Consider the following 24,000-nt stretch of genomic DNA (forward strand, 5'->3'; position numbering starts at 1 on the left):
CCATCTGCTATATTAATAAGACAAAATTAGGAAGATTTTTCCAAAGAGTAACAGAAGATTCCAGGTTACTCGATAAGTCCTTTTAGGCATTTGCTAAGAAAAAAAAATCAGCCGGGCGCAGTGGCTCATGCCTGTAATCCCAGCACTTTGGGAGGCCGAGGTGGACGGTTCACGAGGTTAGGAGTTCAAGACAAGCCAGGCCAACATAGTGAAGCCCCGTCTCTACTAAAAATACAACAACAAAAAAATTAGCCGGGCGTGGTGGCCGGCACCTGTAATCCTAGCTACTCGGGAGGCTGAGGAAGGAGAATCGCTTGAACCTGGGAGGCGGAGGTTGCAGTGAGCCGAGATCGCGCCACTGCACACCAGCCCGGGCGACAGTGCGAGACTCCATCTCAAAAAAAAAAAAAAAAAAAAAAATCAGGTCCTGGAAAAATAAAGCATTTCAGGAACAAACAGAAAACCTCAAGGCACCTTAAACATGGCTTTTAGATATCACAACCGTTATTTCCTCTCCTCTGGGGAACCTCTCTTGGAGGACAGAAATGAGAAGGGAGACAATACACTTCCCCTAGGGCCCAAATGACAAGGCCAGAGCTTACTCTGCCTTCCCCTCCCCCGCCGTGGGAGGGCTATCAGAGGAAACTGGGGCTTCTAACTCAAAACTCAGTGTCACAGAAAAATCCCCTTTACTATCACGGGGCCGAGCTGTCTTCTGCTCTCACATATGACTATGTGTGACATTTGGTCAAAGACACACACAGTCTCAACTCCACGCACACCCAATGCTTCACAGTCACACACCCACCACTGTACACAAAGTCACAAGCACCCCCCCCCATACTCCCACACAAGGACACAGAGTCACAACTACATAAGTACAAAGCTCCCTATATCTGCACACAAACGAACATATGGTCACAGAGTCACAATCACACACCCACCGCGGGCACACAGTCACAGCTAACCCACACCCTCACACAGCGTTACACAGTCACACAATAACAGTCCTAACACAGGGACTCACGGGACACCCGCAGAGTCCTCCCCACATCCGTACACAAGGTGTCACACACAATCACAATCACACACTGTGCTAGGACATACAGTCACAAAATCACAATTTCACAACCGCCCTTCTCGGCCCGTTCCGCCTGAACAGACTTAATACTCAGTCTCAACCTCCGCACCGGATTCCAGACGCTTCACCTCCAACCTCCTCCTGATCCTGTAGTCTCCGAGGCGACCCGCTCAGAGGCCAGCACCTGGGTCGCGTGCAGTTCTCCCCCGAGCCGCGGGAGTCGCGAGGGGAGGGGGGCCGAGGGCGCGGCGCCTTCTGGGAAATGTAGTTCAGCGCCACGCCCGCGATGAGCAAGATGGCGCCCGGCTTGAGCCCAGCCAAAGGGATTACCCTCATTCCCGAACCGTGTCTGAGAGTCTCGTGGGGGTCCTGGCTTAGTATCGCACCGTGGCTGTTACATAAAGTCAGCACAGCGTGTTTAAGCTGATGTTACACCACTACCCAATCCCAGGGATAGAGTAAACTAAGACTAAGGCCTTACACCCCTGCCCCGGCCAGGGAGACAGTCCCACAAGCTCTGGCGGAGGAAAAGTTCGCGCGAAAAGCTGACTCAAACCGCTGAACCTTCTGGGAAATGTAGTCTACCCTCAAAAGAGTGGCACGGAGGAAGGGCCAAGATCTCTCGATTCCGTCCGGTTCTGAGCCGGGGCCTGGCCCAGCCCAGGAGACCTCTGGGAGCGCTGCCCGCGGAAGGAGTGCGCAGGCGCGGAATCTCCGACTCGCCATGGTCGTCTTTGTCTGCTGGTGAGTTGGGTTTCGGCCCTGTGGGACTTGGGTTTCTGGACAGTGAAACGGGCCAGGGACGCTGGAGGGGAGGATTTGCAGTGCCTGCGACGGGGCTGGGAGTATGGAGGGGAGGAATCGCCTTCTATGATGTGCGGTGATCCGAGCTTGTGTGGCTGGGGGCAGGGGTACAGTACGGGTGGGTTCGCGGGTGGGTGACCGAGAGTGTGAGGGGGTGTTGAGGGTGCAGTTAGTGAGAAACTGGTTCCAAGTTTGTGAGGATGGACGGATGGCTTTGTGAGGTAGCAACCTCTAAGCCTCACTCTTCTCATTTCTAAAATAATAAAGATGCGTTTTCTGGAAAATAGGAAACGGAAAAGGCTAAGGAATTGAGCGGATAAGTAATTTTAAAGTTGATTTTTTATATAAAAGCAGACCTATTGTGGAGTAGAAAACAAAATCAGCATTACCTTTCCATTATTTTTTTAAAGAGGAAAGATTTCGGAAAAACTTGTTACTGGATGCCTGTACACCCAGTAGGCATTGACTTTTCTTAATACTTTGGAGAAACTTTGGTGCAGTTGCTTGGAGAAACCCTGAACTAAGGAATATCTTTAAGAGGTAGTTTCCAATAGTGCAGACGGCACAGAATTTGGAAGCTACTTGTCCTGCCTTTAGCGCAGAGGTCAAGAAACTCCCTAGTTCGTCAGTGAGGGCAGCAATCTCACTCCTAATTTAATCAGGGTTCCCCCAGCCTTTTGTAAATATAGGGGAAATTCTTTTCTTGTGTATACAAAGGTAGAAGTATCCTATCTTCAAGTATCTTGTCACACTTATTCTTAACATATCAACATATTCAAGTATCTTGTCACACTTATTCTTAACATATTTTTCAATAAAATAAAAAAGTAACAGGGTTAATAGTTTTGAAATATACAGAAAAAGTAAAAGATACAAAGAAGACAGGACTTAGTTTCTGCTTTTCCCCTAACTATTGGTGTTTCTAAGTTTCTGGCCTTGATCATCTAAGTACTCCTATCAGCAACAACATTACACTGCCATCCATGGCTTCATCTAATACAGATGACTAATAAATGTCTGTTTCTGCTGGAGGCTTGTCCTGAGCTCCTAATCCATATTATCTAATTGCCCAATGTGCAGTCCACCTGGAAGTTACAGGGAACTTCAAGCTCTTTATGTCTAAAGGGCTCCTTCTTCCTGCAGTCTGCCTCCATCTATTTCCCCTCTGTACCTGTTTCAGCAATTTATAGCACTGTCTAGCCAGGTTCTAAGGCACTTACATCTTAGAGAAGGTTTCTAAGTAAGTTTGATCCTTTGATTTGTTATATCCCATTACAAATTGTAAACCAAGGTTTCTCAGCACACATAATCATAAATGTATATGTTTGCTGAATCAGTGAATGAACATACAGTCAGCCCTCTGTGTCTGTAGGCTCTGCTTCCACGGATTCAACAAACATGAATCATAACTGTTGTTAAGCTTGCGATGGTTGTGTCTGTACTGTACATGTACAGATTTTTTTTTCTTGTCATGATTCCCTAAACAATACAGTATAACAACTATTTACCAGACATTTACGTTGTATTAGGTATGATAAGTAATCTGGAGATAATTTTAAAGTATATGGGAGGATGTGCATAGGTTATATGTAAATATACTTCCATTCACTTTATTTTTATTTTTTTGAGATGGAGTCTCACTCTGTCACCCAGACTGGAGTGCAGTGGTGCAATCTCGGCTCACTGCCACCTCTGCCTCCTGGGTTCAAGCGATTCTCCTGCCTCAGCCTCCCAAGTAGCTGAGGTACAGGTGTGTGCCACCATGCCCAGCTAATTTTTTTATTTTTAGTAGAGACAGGGTGTCACCATCTTGGCCAGCCTGGTCTCGAACTCCTGACCTCAGGTGGTCAGCCTGCCTCAGCCTCCCAAAGTGCTGGGATTACAGGCGTGAGCCACCGTGCCTGGCTTTATATTTGAAGCATAAGGGACTTGAGCATCTGAAGATTTTGGTATCCGCAGTGATCCTGGAACCAATCTCCTGTGATATCAAGGGAAGACTATTATTATAGGACACTTACTATATTTAACTTCTCCTAGTTAATCTAAGTAAAATTTAGTCCTCTAAATTTTTTAGAGCTCTGACTTATAAATACCATCAGAATAATTTCCTGTATTTTTTTCCATATCACTCAAGGTTGGTTACTTCATATTTATGAGAAAAGTGTTATGGGGAAAAATTATATGCAAAGATGTGACTTCACTCAGGAGCAAGGTCACAAGTGACACCTGCTCGAAGGAACCTGTACAGGTTGTGATTGTGGATAACTCTGGCATCTTAGTCTCTCATAGTTTCTCTGTGTAACCTAAATTCTGAAAATAAGGTCCCTTCCGTTTCTCATTTTTGAAATGTTTAGAGCTTTTTTTTTTTTCCCTTCCTTGAGATGGAGTCTCCACTGTCGCTTAGGCTGGTGTATAGTGGCGTGATCTTGGTTCACTGCAACCTCTGCCTCCTGGCTTCAAGTGATACTCTTGCCTCAGCCTCCTGAGTAGCTGGGACTGCAGGCATATGCCACCACGCCTGGCTAATTTTTGTATTTTTAGTAGAGACAGGGTTTCACCGTGTTGGCCAGGCGGGTCTCGAACTCCTAATCTCAAGTGATCTGCCTGCCTCAGCCTCCCAAGGTGCTGAGATTACAGACGTGAGCTTCCATGCCCGGCCATTGAAATGTGTAGAGCTTTTGAATGGCATAATGGGGCTGGCCTGAGGTGCTATGTACAAATACTGTTTTTCCATTTGCTCACATGTGGGTCAAAGCCAAAGAGTCATCATTACTTTGTTCTTTTTCACAGGCCTGCTTCCTTGTACATCCACAGGAGCTGCAAAACCTCTTAGAGTTCTAAGGGCCCTCCCTGAATTTTGGGATGCTGCTTTGTTCCCCAACCATAACATCCAAGTCCAGTGTCATTTTTCTGCTCACAAGTTTAAAGTCAGCACTTAAAAGAACAGCAACAGATGATTGAGAAAGAAATGTAAAGAAGGTTCTCTTTGTGTGAGTAAGCAAGAACCTGGTAGGTATGAATGAGATAAAGACTTATTGCAGTTATTCAGTGAGAATTTGCAGCCTCTGAGTTGTTGTGGGGTTTGTTTGTTTGTTTGTTTGTTTGAGATTTTCGTACTAGCCTTTGTCTTTTAGAGTGACTGTTGCTGGGAATTCTTTAGATACCTAAATGACATTTCCAGACTGTCTTCCTGAATCTATGCATCCCTTTTATCAGATTCCAGAGGACCGATTGCTCTTCTAAAATCTATTCTGGATGCCAGTCATTCTACATCATTTGCAGCCTCAATTTTATGATTTTTTTACAGCCTCAATTTCACTTTTCTTCCTTTCACTAACATTCTCCATTTTTCACTTTTCCCTGTATGCCTAGATGCGTTTCCTTAAGCATTCAGTCCTTATAGATCTGTTAGTTTTCAAAAACTAGCATGAAAGTTATTTTCTTTAAAATGTAATCATTCTGGCCAGGCGTGGTGGCTCACGCCTGTAATCCCAGCACTTTGGGAGGCCGAGGCCGGCGGATCACCAGGTCAGGAGATCACGACCATCCTGGCTAACACGGTGAAACCCCGTCTTTACTAAAAATACAAAAACAAAATTAGCCAGGTGTGGTGGCGGGCGCCTGTAGTTCCAGCTACTCAGGAGGCTGAGGCGGGAGAATGGCGTGAACCTGGGAGGTGGAACTTGCAGTGAGCTGAGATTGTGCCACTGCACTCCAGCCTGGGCAACAGAGTGAGACTCTGTCTAAAAAATAATAATAATAATAATAAATTAATTAATCATTCTATGTACAACTATTATGTATCAATAAAAAAACTTTCAAAAACTAGCAAGTAGATTCTTTTCTTTACATTTTAACTTTCTATCATTCTTTGTCCTTCCATTGTTATATTCCTCAGAATTGAATTTTGCTTCCTTACTCTTGTTTTCTATTGTCTTCCTACCTCCAGCCATCATAGTTCAACACTATGTCACCTCCTGCTTTTTAACAATATTACAGGCTTGGGGATTAGTGCTGACTTCCTATTAGTTCATTACCCTGTTAATTTTAAAAAGAAATAATAATGGCCGGGTATGGTGGTGCACGCCTATAATCCCAGCACTTTGGGAGGCTGCGGCAGGTGGATCATGAGGTCAGGAGTTCAGGACCAGCCTGACCAACATGGTGAAACCCCGTCTCTACTAAAAATACAAAAATTAGCCTGGCGAGGTGGCGCACGCCTGTAATCCCAGCTACTCAGGAGCCTGAGGCAGAAGAATCACTTGAACCCGGGAGGCGGAGGTTGCAGTGAGCCGAGATCATGCCACTGCACTCCAGTCTGGGCGACAGAGTGAGACTCCCATCTCAAAAAAAAAAAAAAAGGAGAAGAAATAATACTATTATTATCAAAATTTAATATGTATACTTGATAGAAAATTAAAACAATCGGGTATGTCTCTTCATTCTTGGCCCTCAATCCCCTGTTTCCCAGAAGCAGCCACTGTTCACAGTGTCTGCTGTATGCTTCTAAATGTTTTTATGAGGATACAAAAAGGCTTTCAAGTAGAGCAGTGACATGATTGGACTGTGACAAGATTACTGTGGCTGGTGTGTTGAGAACTGTAAAGAGGTGAAAGATAAAGTAGCAAGACTGGTAAGGAGGCTGTTAAATAATCCTGGCAAGACATGTGGCTTAGACCTTGGTGGTCACAATGAGGATTGTCCAAAATAGCCAGTAAGCTATGAGGTTGTAAAGAGTGTGTAATCTGACTGAAAGAGAAGTATTGTTTGAGCAACAAGGAGAATGAGATTGCTATTTAAAGAGATGAGAAGAATTTGAGAGGAGTTGGTTTGGGAGCTGGAGAAAGAGTTTGAATAGGGGCAGGGTAAGTTAGATCACTATTAGACATCCAAGTGGAAATGTTGAGTCGTCAGCTGGATATTTGAATTGATTGTTGAGGAGAGAGGTCCAGGCTGGTGATTAGTATTTGTTAGGCATCTCAGATTCATGATATGTAAAGCAATAAGAAGTGTACTAATCACAGTAAAGCTAAGTGACTATAATAAACTTCAAAGTGCCAGTTTAAGGAATGTAGGAATTGATTTCTTGGTCACATAACACTCATGTGGTGAATAGTCCAGATTTGCATGCTAACTTTGGTGCTTATGGTCCCTGAAGCATATGGATTCCTCCCAGGTTCTCTCTTTATTATCTGGTTGTGGTTGGAGCTGGATCAACAATGCAGCCTGGTTTCAGCCAGATAGAAGATGGAGGAATTGCTACTCTAGGACAGGAGTTCAGCAAGCTTTTTCTGTAAAGGGCCAATGGTTAATATTTAAGTCTTTGTAGGCTACAGGGTCTCCATTGCAGCTACTCATCTCAAGCATTATACTGTGAAAGTAGTCATGGACAAGAAAATAAATAAACATGGCCATGTTCCAGAAAAACTCTTTTAGTTTGCCAACCTTGTGGTGTTTTTTTTTTATTTTATTTATTTATTTTTTTTTTTGAGATGGAGTTTCACTCTTGTTGCCTAGGCCAGAGTGCAGTGGTGCGATCTCGGCTCACTACAACCTCCATCTCCCAGGTTCAAGCGATTCTGCTGCCTCCACCTCCTGTGTAGCTGGCATTACAGGAACATGTCACCACGCCCAGCTAATTTTTTGTATTTCTAGTAGAGACAGGGTTTCGCTATGTTGGCCAGGCTCGTCTCGAACTCCTGACTTCAGGTGATCCACTCACCTCGGCCTCCCAAAGTGCTGGGATTACAGGCGTGAGCCACCGAGCCTGGCGTCAACCCTTGTTTTAACAGGTCACTATTTACACATAATACAATTAAGAGTTTGCTTGCCATTAGAGCATTTTGACTTATATTTTGAAAGCATTTTTTATTTTATTTTATTTTATTTTTTATTTGTTTGAGATGGAGTCTCACACTGTCACCTGGGCTGGAGTGCAGTGGCGCGATCTCAGCTCACTGCAAGCTCTGCCTCCCAGGTTCAAGCGATTCTGCTGCCTCGTCTTCCCAAGTAGCTGGGATAACAGGCGCCCACCACCAAGCATAGCTAATTTTTTGTGTTTTTAGTAGAGGCGGGGTTTCACCATGTTGGCCAGACTGGTCTCAAACTCCTGACCTTGTGATCTGCCTGCCTCCACCTCCCAAAGTGCTGGGATTACAGGCGTGAGCCACCGCACCCGGCCTTATTTTATTTTTTGAGACAGAGTCTTGCTGTGTCACTCAGGCTGGAGTGCAATGGCACAATCTTGGCTCACTGCAATGTCTGCCTCCCGGGTTCAAGCGATTCTTTTGCCTCAGCCTCCCGAGTAGCTGGAATTTACAGGTGTCCACCACCATGCCTGGCTAATTTTTGTATTTTTAGTAGAGACAGAGTTTCACCATGTTGGCCAGACTGGTCTCGAACTCCTGACCTCAAGTGATCTGCCTGCCTCATCCTCCCCAAATGCTGGGATTACAGGTGTGTGCCACTGCACCTGGTCCTGAGAATATTTTTTAAACCGTGGGATAAATGTTGAAAGAACCATTTTACTTGTTCTGATTATGTTTTCTAGTTCAGTTCAGCATTGTCATTTACAGTGTTAAAAATTCAATTCTGATAAGTGTGTGAAGGATGTAGGGTTTTAATTACAAAGGAGATGTAATTTTTAATTTTCTTTTGGATTGTTTGGAATATAGTAGCATAAGTCCTGATCTGTTATGCATCCTACCAATTTTCATGAATTTTTAAAAAGTAATTGGAAAACTTAAAATAAATAATACCATTATCTAATCAAAGTTTAGTAAAATTCACATGCTAAGCCATCCATGCCTTGGGCTTTAAGGGGCAAGAGCTCTATTTTTTCCTTCTTCTTTCTTTCCTTTTTTTTTGAGACAAGGTCTTACTCTGTCTCCCAGGCTGGAGTGCAGTGGCATGATCACAGCTCACTGCAGCCTTGAACTCCTGACTCAAGTAATCCTCCTACCTCAACCTTCTGAGCAGCTGGGACTACAGGCACCTGCCACTACGCCCACCTAATTTTTTAATTGTTTGTAGAGACAGGGTCTCACGGTATTGGCCAGGCTGGTCCTTTTTTTTTTTTTTTTTGAGACGGAATCTTGCGCTGTCACCCAGGCTGGGGTGCAGTGGGGCGATCTCGGCTCACTGCAACCTCTGCCTCCCAGGTTCAAGTAATTCTTCTGCCTCAGCCTCCAGAGTAGCTGGGACTACAGGCGCCTGCCACCACGCCTAGCTAATTTTTTTTGTTTTTGTATTTTTAGTACAGATGGGGTTTCACCATGTTAGCCAGAGTGGTCTCGATCTCCTGACCTTGTGATCTGCCTGCCTTGGCCTCCCAAAGTGCTGGTCTTGAACTGCTGGGCTCAAATGATCCACCTGCCTTAGCCTCCTAAAGTTCTGGGATTACAGGCGTGAGCCACCACACCCAGCCCTATTTTGTACTATGTTTATGTTTCTGTTTAGGTTTTCTGGTTTCAGTTTGCATCGGTTATACTTGCTAAGTTTTCTGTTTGCATGGGGTTTAACAAAATAGTCTGTACTATCCATATTTCCTATCTATAGTTATTTCCAAATATCTTTCTTTTTTACTCTTACTTCTTTTAAGTTTTTCCTTAAGAATCCACTCATGAATTTATTATTTCTCTTTTTCTGTTTGTAATACATTAATTTCTTTTTCCTATTTTTACTAATTTTCTGTTTTTCTTTCCTTTTTCTTTTTTTTTTGAGACAGAGTCTCACTCTGTTGCCCAGGCTGGAGTGCAGTGGCACAATATTGGTTCACTGCAACTTCCTCCTCCCGGGTTCAAGCAGTTCTCCTGCCTCAGCCTCCCGAGTAGCTGGGATTACAGGCGCCCACCACCACACGCGGCTAATTTTGTATTTTTAGTAGAGATGGAGTTTCTCCATGTTGGCCAGGCTGGTCTCGAACTCCTAACCTCAAGTGATCTGCCCACCTTGGCCTCCCAAAGTGCTGGGATTACAGGCGTGAGTCACCACACCCGGTCTGTTTTTCTTATATTTACTTTTTCTTATGTTAATTACTTTGAGTGCTTATTTTATTACTTTTTTTAAAATGATGTAAGCTTTTATGCTAAAACTTCATTCTCCAAGCATTAATTTTCCCTGGCCAAAGGGTTTGTTCAAACCAATAGATTTTGAAATTTATAAGTGAAAGGTTTTGTTTTTGTTCTGTCATTTCTATGTGTTGGGTTTTTTGTTTTTTTGGTCAGAGTATTTTGTCCATCCTTTACTACTTTGTGGAATAGGCTACTATATGGGCTGATTTTGAGAATGTTCTTTGGGCATTTAAAAAGGTGGTTTATAATCTATTTTCAAGATATAGGATAAACTGATTAATAAAATACGTTATAAATGTGTATACATTTTTCTTTTTATTTATATTGTATTTTATGGATTTGAATTCAGAGGTTGAGAGTGGTTGTTTTCTCAGTTACTAATGGGGTTCTGAAATGTTACCCCCAGTATGTTACAGTATGTTATACCCATACTTCCCCTTCTGACTTCTGATACTAGTAAGATCACTGCTTTTTTATTAAAGCATTTGTAAGCATTTACATAACTATAACACTGTAAGCATTGTTGACTGGTAAACCAAATGATTTGCTATGACTCTGTTTGATTTCTTGTATAACCTTTTGCTTTTCTTTTAATTAATATTTGCTTCTTTGTTTTGTTTGCTTAGTTTTCCATTTTTGTGTTTTGATTCTTCCCAAGCTTTCAGACAGAACTGTAAAACCTAGAAGTCTAGGTTGGAAGTAACTTATGGTTAGGATTATCCATTGTCTTGCAATCTGATGCCTTTTTGATGTGGTATGTCTTTTTCTTTTATTTCCTTTTATATGATAAATGTTTTGGAACATTTAGGATTTTTTTGTTGTTGTTAAGACAAGGTCTCACTCTTGCCCAAGCCGGAGTTCAGTAGTGTAATCATAGCTCACTCTCCTGGGCTCAAGCCATCGTACCATCTCAGCCTCCCCAAGTAGAAGGGAGTACATGTATATGCCACCACACCCAGATAATCTTTTTTATTTTTAGCAGAGACAAGATCACACTGTGTTGCACAGGCTGGTCTCCAACTAGGATCCTCTTTTTATCCCTAGCTGAAATTTTGTATTGATGTGCTTTCGCCGGTATCTTTTTAAATGGAATGTTCTTTGTACTCAATGGGCCTGCTAAGTATGTGGACTCATGATTTGTAATTCTGGGAAGTGTTCTTTATTAGCTCTTTGAAAATGTCCTGTATTCATTTTTCTTCGTACTTTCTTTGGAACTTCTTTGGTAGATGCTGATCCTTCCAGATTCTTCCACTAACCCACTAATGTTCCAACCATTACACTCTTTCTTTCTCCCTTCTTCCATTCTTCCTTTTTTTATTCTAGGAGATTTTCTAGACTTTCTTTCCCCAACATACTGAATTTTTAAGATCAATTTCATATTGTTTATTTCTAAAAACACCTCTTTATAGAACACTGTTAATATTTCATTGCAGTGATAATAGTAATCTCCTCACTTTCCATGATATTAATTGTAGTATTATATGGGTGAGTTTTTCTGCTCTTTGCCTTGTATTTTGTTTGATCTGCCTTTGATGTTAGGGCTTTCATCAAATGTTTTCTGATCTTTAGCTCTACATTAATTTGTGTATGTAAGCGGGGCTTATGAGATGGTGGTTTTCACTGTGCATCAATCAGTAATATAGATGTGTTTCGTTAGATGATTCCAAATGTTAGCATCTGTAGGTGTTCTCATGCTCTTCTCATTTTTTCAGAAAATAATTCTTCCGGGCCGAGTGCGGTGGCTCATGGCTGTATTCCCAGCACTTTGGGAGGCCAAGGCGGGTGGATCATGAGGTCAGGAGTTCAAGACCAGCCTGGCCAACATGGTGAAGCCCCGTCTCTAACTAAAAATACAAAAATTAGCCGGGCATGGTGGCAGGCACCTGTAATCCCAGCTACTCAGGAGGCTGATGCAGGAGAATCCCTTCACCTGGGAGGCAGAGGTTGCAGTGAGCCAAGATCGCACCACTGCACTCCAGCCTGGGCAACAGAGCGAGACTCCGTCCCAGAAAAAAAAAAGAAAGAAAGAAAAAAGAAAATAATTCTTCCATCATCTGACACCTAGTAACCACCAGCATTCTCGGAATCTAACAGTAGAAGAGCCTCTGTTATGTGTATAAACTTTTACTCATTCTTCTCTTACTAGGATGCTCTCATTACTTTGCTGGTCATCACTAAATTTGGAGCCTCTTGGTTTTGTCTGGATGATAAACTTCACATTTCTGTCCAGCTAGGAGAGTTCAGGGCATTAGCTGGTCCTTTCACAGTCATTTTGTAAGCCCTGCCTTCCACTCTTGCCCAGTTTCTCCACTGACAGAGCGTATCTGTCAATATCTGTGTTACAGACCTGTGAAGGTGGCCCCCACGTCTGCTGGCTTTTCTTTAAACCACTCAGTTCTGCTGTTAATTTACAGTTCTCTATTTGCTTTCTTTCCAAAATTTCCTAATACTTTTTTTTTTTAGAGACAAGGTCATACTCTGTCACCTAGGCTGGATTGCAATGGCATGATCATAGCATACTGCAGCCTCGAACTCCTGGGCTCAAGCGATCCTCCTACTTCAACCTCCCAAGTAACTAAGACTACAGGTGTATGCTACTGCACCTACCTAATTTTTAAAATTTTTGTAGAGATAAAGCCTTGCTGTGCTGCTTAGGCTGATCTCAAACTCCTGGCCTCAAGCAGTCCTCCTGCCTTGGCCTCCCAAAGTGCTGAGATTACAGGAATGAGCCACTATCCCTAGTCCCCCTAATACTTTTTGTCCACTGATATCTTCTTAACCTTTTAGTTCTTATGTGTCCCTCTTCACCCTTTTACTGTCATTTTAATGGTGTTTCGGGAAGACATAGAAATAAGCACCTTATTTAAACTTTTCTGTTCATTTTATTTTTGCCCTGTCTTCCTATGCACTCCCAGTCTTTTAAGTATTTGTCCTTTCATCCTGTTTCTCACCGATTCCTTATGTTTTAAAGACCAAGTCGGCCAGGCGCAGTGGCTCATGCCTGTAATCCCAGCACTTTGGGAGGCCAAGGCGGGCAGATCACAAGGTCAGGAGATCGAGACCACCCTGGCCAACATGGTGAAACCCCGTTTCTACTAAAAATACAAAATATTGGCAGGGCATGGTGGGGGGCGCCTGTAGTCCCAGCTACTCAGTAAGCTGAGCAGGAGAATGGCGTGAACCCAGGAGGCGGAGCTTGCAGTGAGCCGAGATCACGCCACTGCGCTCCAGCCTGGGCGACAGAGCGAGACTCCGACTCAAAAAAATAAAATAAAAGACCGAGTCTTGCACTGTCACCCAGACACTGGCACGATCATAGCTTATTGCAGCCCTGAAATCCTGGGCCTAAGCAATCTGCCCACCTCAATCTCCTCAGTAGCTAGGACTACAGGCACCATGCCTGGCTTTTAATTTTTTATAGAGTTTTTAAATTTTTTATAGAGACGGGAGTCTCGCTGTGTTACCAAGGCTGCTCTCAAACTCCTGGCCTCAAGCAATTTTCCTGCCTCACCCTTCCAAAGTGCTGGGATTATTGGTGTGAACCACCATACCTAGCCTTATTTTCTCTCATTTTACTGATTTATGAAGTGTGCTGGGTTACATTTAAAAGCAATTAAAATTACACATACCTGGGAATGTTATTTATATTTGAACTTTGTTTTATAATGAGACTAGGCTTGGATAAAAAATCTATTTTACAGCCGTGCGCAGTGGCTTATGCCTGTAATCCCAGCACTTTGGGAGGCTGAGGCGGGTGGATCACCCGAAGTCGGGAGTTTGTAACCATCCTGGCCCACATGGAGAAACCTTGTCTCTACTAAAAATACAAAAATTAGCCAGGCATGGTTGCAGGCTCCTGTAGTCCCAGCTACTCGGGAGGCTGAGGCAGGAGAATTGCTTGAACCTGGAAGACAGAGGTTGCGGTGAGCCAAAATCGCGCCATTGCCCTCCAGCCTGGGCAACAAGAGTGAAGTTCCATCTCAAAAAAAAAAAAGAATCTATTTTACAGTAACACATTTCTGAAATTATATTAATAATGGGAAACTTCAAAGGTGTTAGTGATATTATGTTGATGATAATGATAACCTAATTTATTGGACGCTTATTACATGCCAGGCACTATATATTATATTAACTCTTTCAATTATGATTTTTTTGTACTTCCTTTTAGAAGAAGCCTGGGAAGTTTATAAACAGATAAAGACGCAACATGAAAGACTTGTAAGTTAAGTCTCATCTTTCTCTGTGAAAATACAGACTGAGGGAAAATTTAGGAAACAAAGTATTTCCTCTGAACAGTCATTGATTCTTCAAGACTACCCTTCTGTGTATGGAACTCAGCTTAAAAGAATTTGAAACATAATTTATACACAATTTATACCTAAATATGAGAGAAGCTGTATAAGAACCATTAAGAATATAAAGAGAATGTTACATTTTATCCCTTTTTGTAATCATCTCATCTCAGGGTAATCAATGTGAGAAAAGTCTTCCATCATAAATTTAACTTCATTAGATACCCAAGAATTAATATTGAAAATACACCATATGAATTTAGTGAATGTGGGAAAGCTTTCATCCTTATTACATCTTATTTGATACTAGGGAAATCTCCTGATTAAATTCACATGCATGATAGGCATGTTGGAAAGTCTTCAGCATGAATCAGATCTCCTTCAGCATGATCAAATTCATACTGGAGAGAAACCTTATGAATGTAATGAATGTAGAAAAACCTTTAGCCTGAAGCAAAACCTTGTAGAGCATAAGAAAATGCATACTGGAGAGAAATCTCATGAATGCACTGAATGTGGTAAAGTGTGCTCTCGAGTCTCATCCCTTACTCTACACCTTAGAAGTCACACAGGAAAGAAGGCATATAAATGTAATAAATGTGGAAAAGCCTTCAGCCAGAAGGAAAACTTCCTTTCTCATCAGAAACATCACACTGGAGAGAAACCTTATGAATGTGAAAAAGTTTCTATTCAGATGCCAACCATCATCAGACACCAGAAAAATCATACAGGAACCAAACCCTATGCATGTAAGGAATGTGGCAAAGCCTTTAACGGCAAAGCATATCTCACTGAGCATGAGAAAATTCATACTGGAGAAAAACCATTTGAATGTAATCAGTGTGGAAGAGCCTTCAGCCAGAAGCAATACCTCATTAAACATCAGAACATCCATACTGGAAAGAAGCCCTTTAAATGTAGTGAGTGTGGAAAAGCTTTTAGCCAGAAGGAAAACCTCATTATACATCAGAGAATCCATACTGGAGAGAAACCTTATGAATGTAAAGGGTGTGGGAAAGCTTTCATTCAGAAGTCAAGCCTCATTAGACACCAGAGAAGTCACACAGGAGAGAAACCTTATACATGTAAGGAATGTGGGAAAGCCTTCAGTGGCAAGTCAAATCTCACTGAGCATGAGAAAATTCATATTGGAGAGAAACCCTACAAATGTAATGAATGTGGAACAATCTTCAGGCAGAAGCAATACCTCATTAAACATCACAATATTCATACAGGAGAGAAACCCTATGAATGTAATAAATGTGGAAAAGCCTTCTCTCGAATCACATCACTTATTGTACATGTAAGAATTCATACAGGTGATAAGCCTTATGAGTGTAAGGTCTGTGGGAAAGCCTTCTGTCAAAGCTCATCTCTTACTGTGCATATGAGAAGCCATACAGGTGAGAAACCCTATGGTTGTAATGAATGTGGGAAAGCCTTTTCTCAGTTCTCAACCCTTGCTCTGCACATGAGAATCCATACTGGTGAAAAACCTTATCAGTGTAGTGAATGTGGGAAAGCTTTCAGCCAAAAGTCACATCACATTAGACACCAGAGAATTCATACTCATTAAAGTTCTCTATGAATGCCTTGGATTTAGCAAAACGTTCAGCAGATTTTACACTTAATAGTGTATTGGAAAATTCATTTTACATTAAAGTGACATGAATGTGGGAAGTGCTTCAGCAGCAATTCAAAACTTAAATACTATGATGTTTAATAAGTATTATAGTATAAAGAAAACCCATACCCCCAAAACTCCCGCAACAAGCATTATGGATGCTGTACTTCTAGGAGTATACTCATTAAAGTTAGGATCTAGTCATGGACGCTACTTAATGTGTTCCTGGAAGGCCTACAGATGCATTAAGAAATAGATATGAGACGTATGAGGATTTGAAATTAAGAGACAAAATTATCATTTTTGTGATGTTTTGCTACATATATGAATTGTAAAACTAGAATCATCAAAATTATTTGTTGTTGAAGCCGTCATAAAACTGAGACTGAGACAGAATATTGAATTCAGAAATGTGTGCATGAATATATGGGGAATTGGTAATTGATAGAGGCGGTATCCCAGATTGGTGGGGAAATCATGGATTACTTAAAAATTAATTGACTCTTCATATGGAAAACTAATATCTCCCATCATAATATAAAATATTTTTCTTATGAATTCTTAAAGTACTGAAGACTAAAATGCAAAAAGCAATACTTAATAATATAACAGTTTTATAAGAAGATGTTTTTAAAACCTTAGGGCAGGAAAGAACTTCTAAAACATTCCAGAATACCCGGTAGTTCCACTCTTGAGTATGGTAGTCCCCTATTTTCTGCAAGAGATGGACTCTAAGACCCCCAGTGGATACCTGAAACCCAGATAGGACCAAACTCTATGTCTATGTTTTTTTCTTATATATACATACCTATGATAAAATTTAGTTTACAGATTAGACACAGCAAGAGATTTAAAACAATAATAAACATAATATGGAACAATTATAACAATATACTGTAATCATAAAAGTTATGTGAATATGATCTTTCTCTCAGAATACCTTATTGTACTGTTCTCAACTATTTATGAACTGTGGTGATCACAGGTAACTGAAACCATGGAAAGCAAAGCTGTGGATAAGGGGGAACTACTATATATATGCATCTACCCAAGAAACATGAACACAGGGAGTCATGTACTGGTCTGTAGCTGTATAGTTCATTGCACCATGAGTTATAGTAGCCAGAAGTTGGGAAACAAATGCTGTCTCTTGTGAAATAGATGAATAAAATGTGATATAGTAACATAGTAGAGTACTCTCTATAGCAGTTAAGTGACAAATTAAGTCTATATATTAACAGAAATATTTTTAAAAATTTGAAGAAAAATGATGAACATATTGTAATGATGCTTCTATGAATTTGAATAAAATCAACACTAACCAGCCCTAGTACTAAGAATTGGTTATGGATAAATTATGTAAAACTAAAGAATGGATTGAAAGCATATGTATGTACTCAGTTCCCAAAAGTGGAGTGGTTACCTCTAGGAAGAAAGGAGGTGGAAGGGAAATGTTACCAAGCATGGTAGTTAAAGGATACTTCAATTTTGTATCTATTTCTTATTAAAAAGAAATAAACATTCTAAGTAAACATAACGAAATATTAATTCTGGGTGGTGGTAATATTTGTGTTCATTCTATCATTCGTGCTATTTATTTCCTTAAACTTCTGAAAGTTAAAAAGTCCAGATAGGAGTGAGGAAGCTGTACATGAAACATAATGGACTTACATTCCTAGTCAGATACTAATATTCTGTAGAAGATATTTCTAAAATCATATCTTTAAAATATGAAATAATTTTAAATTGGGGTGGCAACTTAAATTCAATTAAACTAACTCGTGTCACAAGAGTAAATTTTACATAATCTGTACGTAGTTCTAATCTGTATATAGTCTTGGAGGTTATGATTTGCCGCAGGTTGGTTGGATCACATACATTTAAGGATCATATTATTAAATAATATATGCACAGACATGGAGAGAATTAGTTTTTACTAAAACATTTATCAGAAATTTTAATACTCTGCATAACCAGTATTAGCATTAGAAATTAGCCACTTTTAAAATGAGAAAACTGTGTCACTCTTCAATTTTTTTTATAAGCCATTGAGGAAAACATTAACTCCTGGATTTCAGCTTCACTTTTAACCTGCAGACTAAATTTCTTTCTCAATTATGTCAGACACACCCAAGTCAATCCCAACCCCCTTGTTACCTTGGGAAGACCGTGCTGAAAAAGGAGATCTTCCACCTAAACAGTGTTCTCTTATTTGAAGCAAATCTTTTTGAGAATTTGTTTACTTGATTTCTTTCCACAATAAACTGACAGAGAAAGCTACTAATGATTTTTTTTTTTTTGAGACGGAGTTTTGTTCTTGTTGCCCAGGCTGCAGTGCAATGGCACAATCTTGGCTCACTGCAACCTCTGCCTCACAGGTTCAAGTGGTTCTTCTGCCTCAGCCTCTTGAGTAGCTGGGATTACAGGCATGCGCCACCACGCCCGGCTAATTTTGTATTTTTAGTAGAGACGGAGTTGCACCATGTTGGCCAGGCTGGTCTTGAATTCCCGACCTCAGGTGATCCACCCGCTTCGGCCTCCCAAAGTGCTGGGATTACAGGTGTGAGCCACCATGCCTGGCTAATTTTGTATTTTTAATGGAGATGGGGTTTCTCTAAAGGCTGGTCTTGAACTCCCGACCTCAGGTGATCCGTCCACCTTGGCCTCCCGAAGTGCTGGGATTACAGGCGTGAGCCACCGTGCCCGGCCTGATGTTTTTGAATGATTATGAAAATGGGTATAAAGCATTAAAACCTTAGACTGATTTTAAATATATTAATTTCTTTTAAACTCAATATAATGTTAATATTACTATAGCACTTATTAGCATTTCTGAAGTTTGGTCTTGAGATAAGATTGAAAATGACAGTTGTTGATTTTCTGAGGTAATATACCCAAATAAAATATATGTATGTGTACATGAATCTAAACTGTCTTCTTCTGTTCCTCATTTTGCTTTACTTAAATAATCTTTCATATTTTTTAAGTGTTTTGCCCATGTGCTTGGGTAGCCTTGAAGTCACCAGAATAACTAGGACTCAAATTCAGACCAAACCAGGACTATCTTTTTGTGCCATGAGTTAGCCATGGTCCTGGACCCAGCAAAAAGAATGATTATGATGGTCAGAGTAAGATGAGCAATTGCAACATAATATTCTCTAATATTGTATACTGTAAATTTATTCAGCTGCCCTCGTTTACTCACAGTTTGCTTATTTGCCACCATAAGAAATGCTACAATAAAAATTCATGTAATCACCCCTTAGATTTCAGTTGTTTTTATTTATGTGGGTCAGATTACAGGGAAGGGATTGGTAGATCAAAGGATTGATGTTATTTTAAAATTTTTAATAGATGTTTTCAGAGTCAGGTCCAAAAGAACAACATATCCTCTGGCCCTACAATAGATCCTATGATGCTACTTAATTGTATGCTTCTTTGATGAGTATAAACCTCACTTGCTCCCAGATTTGCCTCTGAGAGTTTTCATATTGTTAGCTCATTTTTCTATAGGATTATTTGTCTTTTTGCCTCCCTTTTTCTTTTCTTGAGATAAGGTCTGGCTCTATTGCCCAGGCTGGAGTATTGTGGCACAATCTTGGCTCACTGCAACCGCCACCTCCCAGGCTCAAGCCATCCTCCCACCTCAGCTTCCCAAGTAGCTGGGACTATAGGCATGCGCCACCATGCCTGGCTATTGTTGTCTTTTCTTTCTTTCTTTTTTTTTTTTTTTTTTTTTTGTTGAGACAGTGTCCCACTGTTGCCCAGGCTGGAGTACAGTGGCACGATCTCGGCTCACTGCAACCTCCACCTCCTGGGTTCAAGCGATACTCTTGCCTCAGCCTCCCGAGTAGCTGGGACTGCAGGCGTGCACCACCACACCCAGCTAATTTTTGTATTTTTAGTAGAGACTGGGTTTCACAACGTTGGCAGGATTGTCTCAATCTTTTGACTTCATGATCCGCCCACCTCAGCCTCCCAAAGTGCTTGGGATTACAGGCGCGAGCCATTGCGCCTGGCCATTTTAGTGTATTTTAATATCAAAGCTAAATATTTAGACAAATAATTGTCTTCTAATTATAGCCAACTTGGTCACACACAAAATTTCTTGCATAAATTTATCCTTCATGAATTTTATAGTTACATATAGTTAGGCCTGAGCAAGGCAGGTGAGGGCTCTCTGCCCACCCACTAGGAATGTCAGGTAATAGTATGGCAGTTTAGACATTGCCTCTTTAAAAATGATAATTCTGCTGGGCGCAGTGGCTCACGCCTGTAATCTCAACACTTTGGGAGGCCAAGGCAGGTGGATCATTTGAGATCAGGAGTTCAAGACCATCCTGACCAACATGATGAAACTTTGTCTCTACTAAAAATACAAAAATTAGCCAGGCATGGTGGCGTATGCCTATAGTCCCAGCTACTCGGGAGACTGAGACAGGAGAATCGCTTGAACCCGAGAGGCAGTGAGCTGAGATTGCACCATGGCACTCCAGCCTGGGTGACGGAGTGAGACTCCATCTCAAAAAAAAAAGAAAATTCCAAGGAGGGACAATCTCCTGATGGTCCACACCTGTTAACATTAAAAGTGTTAATTGAGTGCAGACCCAGGGAGAAGCAGATTCTTGGCCATGTGTGTTAAGAGACAAAATGGCGACATGACGTTCCAGGGCCACATGCTACCAGATAAAGGAAAAAAGCCTCAGATGGGCATGTATATAACTCCCTAAACATGCTGTGTGTGCTCAATTCCCAAGGGTAAGGAAAGCACTGTGCATTTGGGGAGCCCACCCTAAGGGAAGAATCATGGGAAAGAGGTGAATGTATAAAGTCCTAGGATCAAGGTTAAAGTCTTTTTTTTGTTGTTGCTGAGACGAAGTCTTGCTCTGTCACCCAGGCTGGAGTGCAGTGGTGTGATCTCGGCTCACTGCAACCTCCACCTCCCAGGTTCAAGCGATTCTTCTGCCTCAGCCTCCTGAGTAGCTGGGATTACAGGTGTGTGCCACCACGTCCAGCTAATTTTTGTATTTTTAGTAGAGACGGGGTTTTACCATGTTGGCCAGGATGGTCTCGATCTCCTGACCTTGTGACCCACCCTCCTCGGCCTCCCAAAGTGCTGGGATTACAGGTGTGAGCCACTGCACCTGGCCAAAGACTTTTTTTTTTTTTTTTTTTTTTTTTTGGTCTTTTCTTTCTTGGACCTTCAGGCATCTGCTTGGCTCTCTTCCAAGTGAATTTTCCTTTCTTTACTGTTCTAAAGCCTTTTAAAATAAACTTCCACTCGTGCTCTGAAACTTGCCTTGGTCTCTTTTTTCTGCTTCCCCTCAGTTGAATTCTTTCTACTGAGAAGGCACAGGCTGAAGTTGCTGTGGTCTCGTATGAATACAACACTGTTAACGGGGTAATTCAGATCTCTGTCACCACTAACTTTATCACAACTTATTCAGACCTTTGACAACATACTTTGACTTTCCGCTTTGTCCTATGCTTTCTTTTAAAAAAAAAATCACTTTAGGACAAATATTTATCACATAAAATTCTTTCTCATACAAAGTTATTCTCTTTTGCTTTTAACTTGCCTTACCAAAAATGTATCTTCATATTAATAACTTTCTTTACATCTCTCTGTCCTATTGGTTCTTTTCCTTTTTTTTTTTTTTGAGACAGAGTCTCACTCTGTCCACCAGGCTGGAATGCGGTGGCGCCATCTCAGCTCACTTCAACCTCCACCTCCCAGGTTCAAGCAATTCTCTGCCTCAGCCTCCCGAGTAGCTGGGATTACAGGCGCCCGCCACCACACCCAGCTAATTTTTGTATTTTTAGTAGAGACAGGGTTTCACCATATTAGCAAGGCTGGTCTTGAACTCCTGACCTCGTGATCCACCCACCTTGGCCTCCCAAAGTGCTGGGATTACAAGCGTGAGCCACCACACCTGGCCTATTTAGAGTTTTTATAAGATTTAAAATGCCAAGAACAAACATTTGTGTTCAACAATTCATATTTTGGTTTTTTAATCTTATTTGGTACCAACCAAGACATTTAGTAAGTATCCAGTAATTAAGTAACATAATGGTACGATGTCAAATGACATGAAAAGTCTTTTTATGTCTATCCCATTTACATTTACCTAATTGATTTTTTTTTTTTTTGAGACGGAGTCTCGCTCTGTTGCCCAGGCTGGAGTACAGTGGCGCAATCTTGGCTCACTGCAAGCTCCGCCTCCCAGGTTCATGCCATTCTCCTGCCTCAGCCTCCCGAGTAGCTGGGACTACAGGCGCCCACCACCATGCCTGGCTAACTTTTTTGTATTTTTAGTGGAGACGGGGTTTCACCATGTTAGCCAGGATGGTCTCAATCTCCTGACCTCGTGATCCACCCACCTCAGCCTCCCAAAGTGCTGGGATTACAGGCGTGAGCCACCACGCCTGGCCCTAATTGATTTATTTTTAACAATTATACTGAAATTCTGAAAACTGAGATATTAGACAAAGTCACTATTTGAAGTTATTTGTGTATCTGATGTGTGATCAATATCCAGAATATATAGAAAATTCCTAATACTCAAAATGAAAGCAAACAACCAGATCAAAAGGGTAAATGACTTAAATAGCCATTTATCCGAAGAAGTTTTTTGTTTGTTTGTTTTTTGTTTTGAGACACAGTCTGGCTCTGTCGCCCAGGTTGGAGTGCAGCAGCACAATCTAGGCTCACTGCAACCTCCGCTTCCCGGGTTCAAGCAGTTCTCTGCCTCAGCCTCCCGAGTAGCTGGGATTACAGGCGCACACCATCGTGCCCGGCTAATTTTTGTATTTTTAGTAGAGATGAGGATTCCCCATGTTGGCCAGGCCGGTCTTGAACTCCTGACCTCAGGTGATCCGCCTGCCTCGGCCTCCCAAAGTGTTGGGATTACAGGCGTGAGCCACTGCACCCGGCCCAAGATTTTTTCATGCGCCAGTGCTTTGCAAATCAAAACTAAAATGTGATTACCAACTCGCCCATTAGGATAGCTATTAAACAAAATACAGAAAATAAAAAGTGTTTACAAGGATAAAAAGAAATGGGAACCTGGCCTGGCGCGGTGGCTCATGCCTGTAATCCTAACACTTTGGAAGGCCAAGACAGGCAGATTGCCTGAGCTCAGGAGTTTGAGACCTGCCTGGACAACATGGTCTCTACAAAATACAAAAAAATTAGCCACTGCAGTCCAGTCTGGACGACAGAGCAAGACTCCATCTCCAAAAAAAAAAAAAAAAAAAGAAATGGGAACTCTTATGCCCTGTTGATGAGGGTGTAAAATGGTGCAGCCACTGTGGAAAAAAATAGAGTAGTTCCTCAAAAAATTAAACATATAGCACTTTGGGACGCTGAGAGGAGGGGATCTCTTTTTTATTTTATTTTTTTGAGATGGAGTCTCACTGTGTCGTCCAGGCTGGAGGGCAGTGGCGCGATCTCGGCTCACTGCAAACTCCGTCTCCCGGGTTCACGCCATTCTCCTGCCTCAGCCTCCTGAGTAGCTGGGACTACAGGCGCCCGCCACCACGCCCAGCTAATTTTTTTGTATTTTTAGTGGAGACAGGGTTTCACCGTGTTAGCCAGGATGGTCTCAATCTCCTGACTTCGTGATTCGCCCACCTCAGCCTCCCAAAGTGCTGGGATTACAGGCGTGAGCCACCACGCCTGGCCCTAATTGATTTATTTTTAACAATTATACTGAAATTCTGAAAACTGAGATATTAGACAAAGTCACTATTTGAAGTTATTTGTGTATCTGATGTGTGATCAATATCCAGAATATATAGAAAATTCCTAATACTCAAAATGAAAGCAAACAACCAGATCAAAAGGGTAAATGACTTAAATAGCCATTTATCCGAAGAAGTTTTTTGTTTGTTTGTTTTTTGTTTTGAGACACAGTCTGGCTCTGTCGCCCAGGTTGGAGTGCAGCAGCACAATCTAGGCTCACTGCAACCTCCGCTTCCCGGGTTCAAGCAGTTCTCTGCCTCAGCCTCCCGAGTAGCTGGGATTACAGGCGCACACCATCGTGCCCGGCTAATTTTTGTATTTTTAGTAGAGATGAGGATTCCCCATGTTGGCCAGGCCGGTCTTGAACTCCTGACCTCAGG

General features: G+C 41.7%; 1 protein-coding gene across 5 annotated transcripts; it reads left to right on the forward strand.

The window, feature by feature from the left end:
• The first annotated feature begins 1,006 nt into the window (after nt 1-1,006).
• ZNF260 (zinc finger protein 260) lies at nt 1,007-18,806 on the forward strand. 5 transcript variants are annotated; one of them, XM_524237.9, is made up of 3 exons: nt 1,007-1,825; nt 4,676-4,894; nt 14,129-18,806. In XM_524237.9, the coding sequence occupies exon 3, from the start codon at nt 14,590-14,592 to the stop codon at nt 15,826-15,828; it is 1,239 nt and encodes a 412-aa protein (XP_524237.2). In that variant the 5' UTR covers nt 1,007-1,825; nt 4,676-4,894; nt 14,129-14,589; the 3' UTR covers nt 15,829-18,806. The 5 variants fall into 5 exon arrangements, 4 of the variants coding, with proteins under 4 accessions (XP_524237.2, XP_016791287.1, XP_003953529.1 ...); XM_016935798.4 differs by having other exon boundaries at nt 1,353-1,825; nt 4,676-4,898; XM_003953480.6 differs by having other exon boundaries at nt 1,361-1,825; nt 4,676-4,875.
• The last annotated feature ends 5,194 nt before the right edge of the window (nt 18,807-24,000 follow it).

The sequence above is a fragment of the Pan troglodytes genome, chromosome 20, assembly GCF_028858775.2.
Source record: "Pan troglodytes isolate AG18354 chromosome 20, NHGRI_mPanTro3-v2.0_pri, whole genome shotgun sequence".
Taxonomy (NCBI): Eukaryota; Metazoa; Chordata; class Mammalia; order Primates; family Hominidae; genus Pan; species Pan troglodytes.

Bases quoted from the DNA above. Each gene is read 5' to 3' on its own strand.
- ZNF260 (XM_524237.9), top strand. From the start codon at position 14,590: ATGATAGGCATGTTGGAAAGTCTTCAGCATGAATCAGATCTCCTTCAG.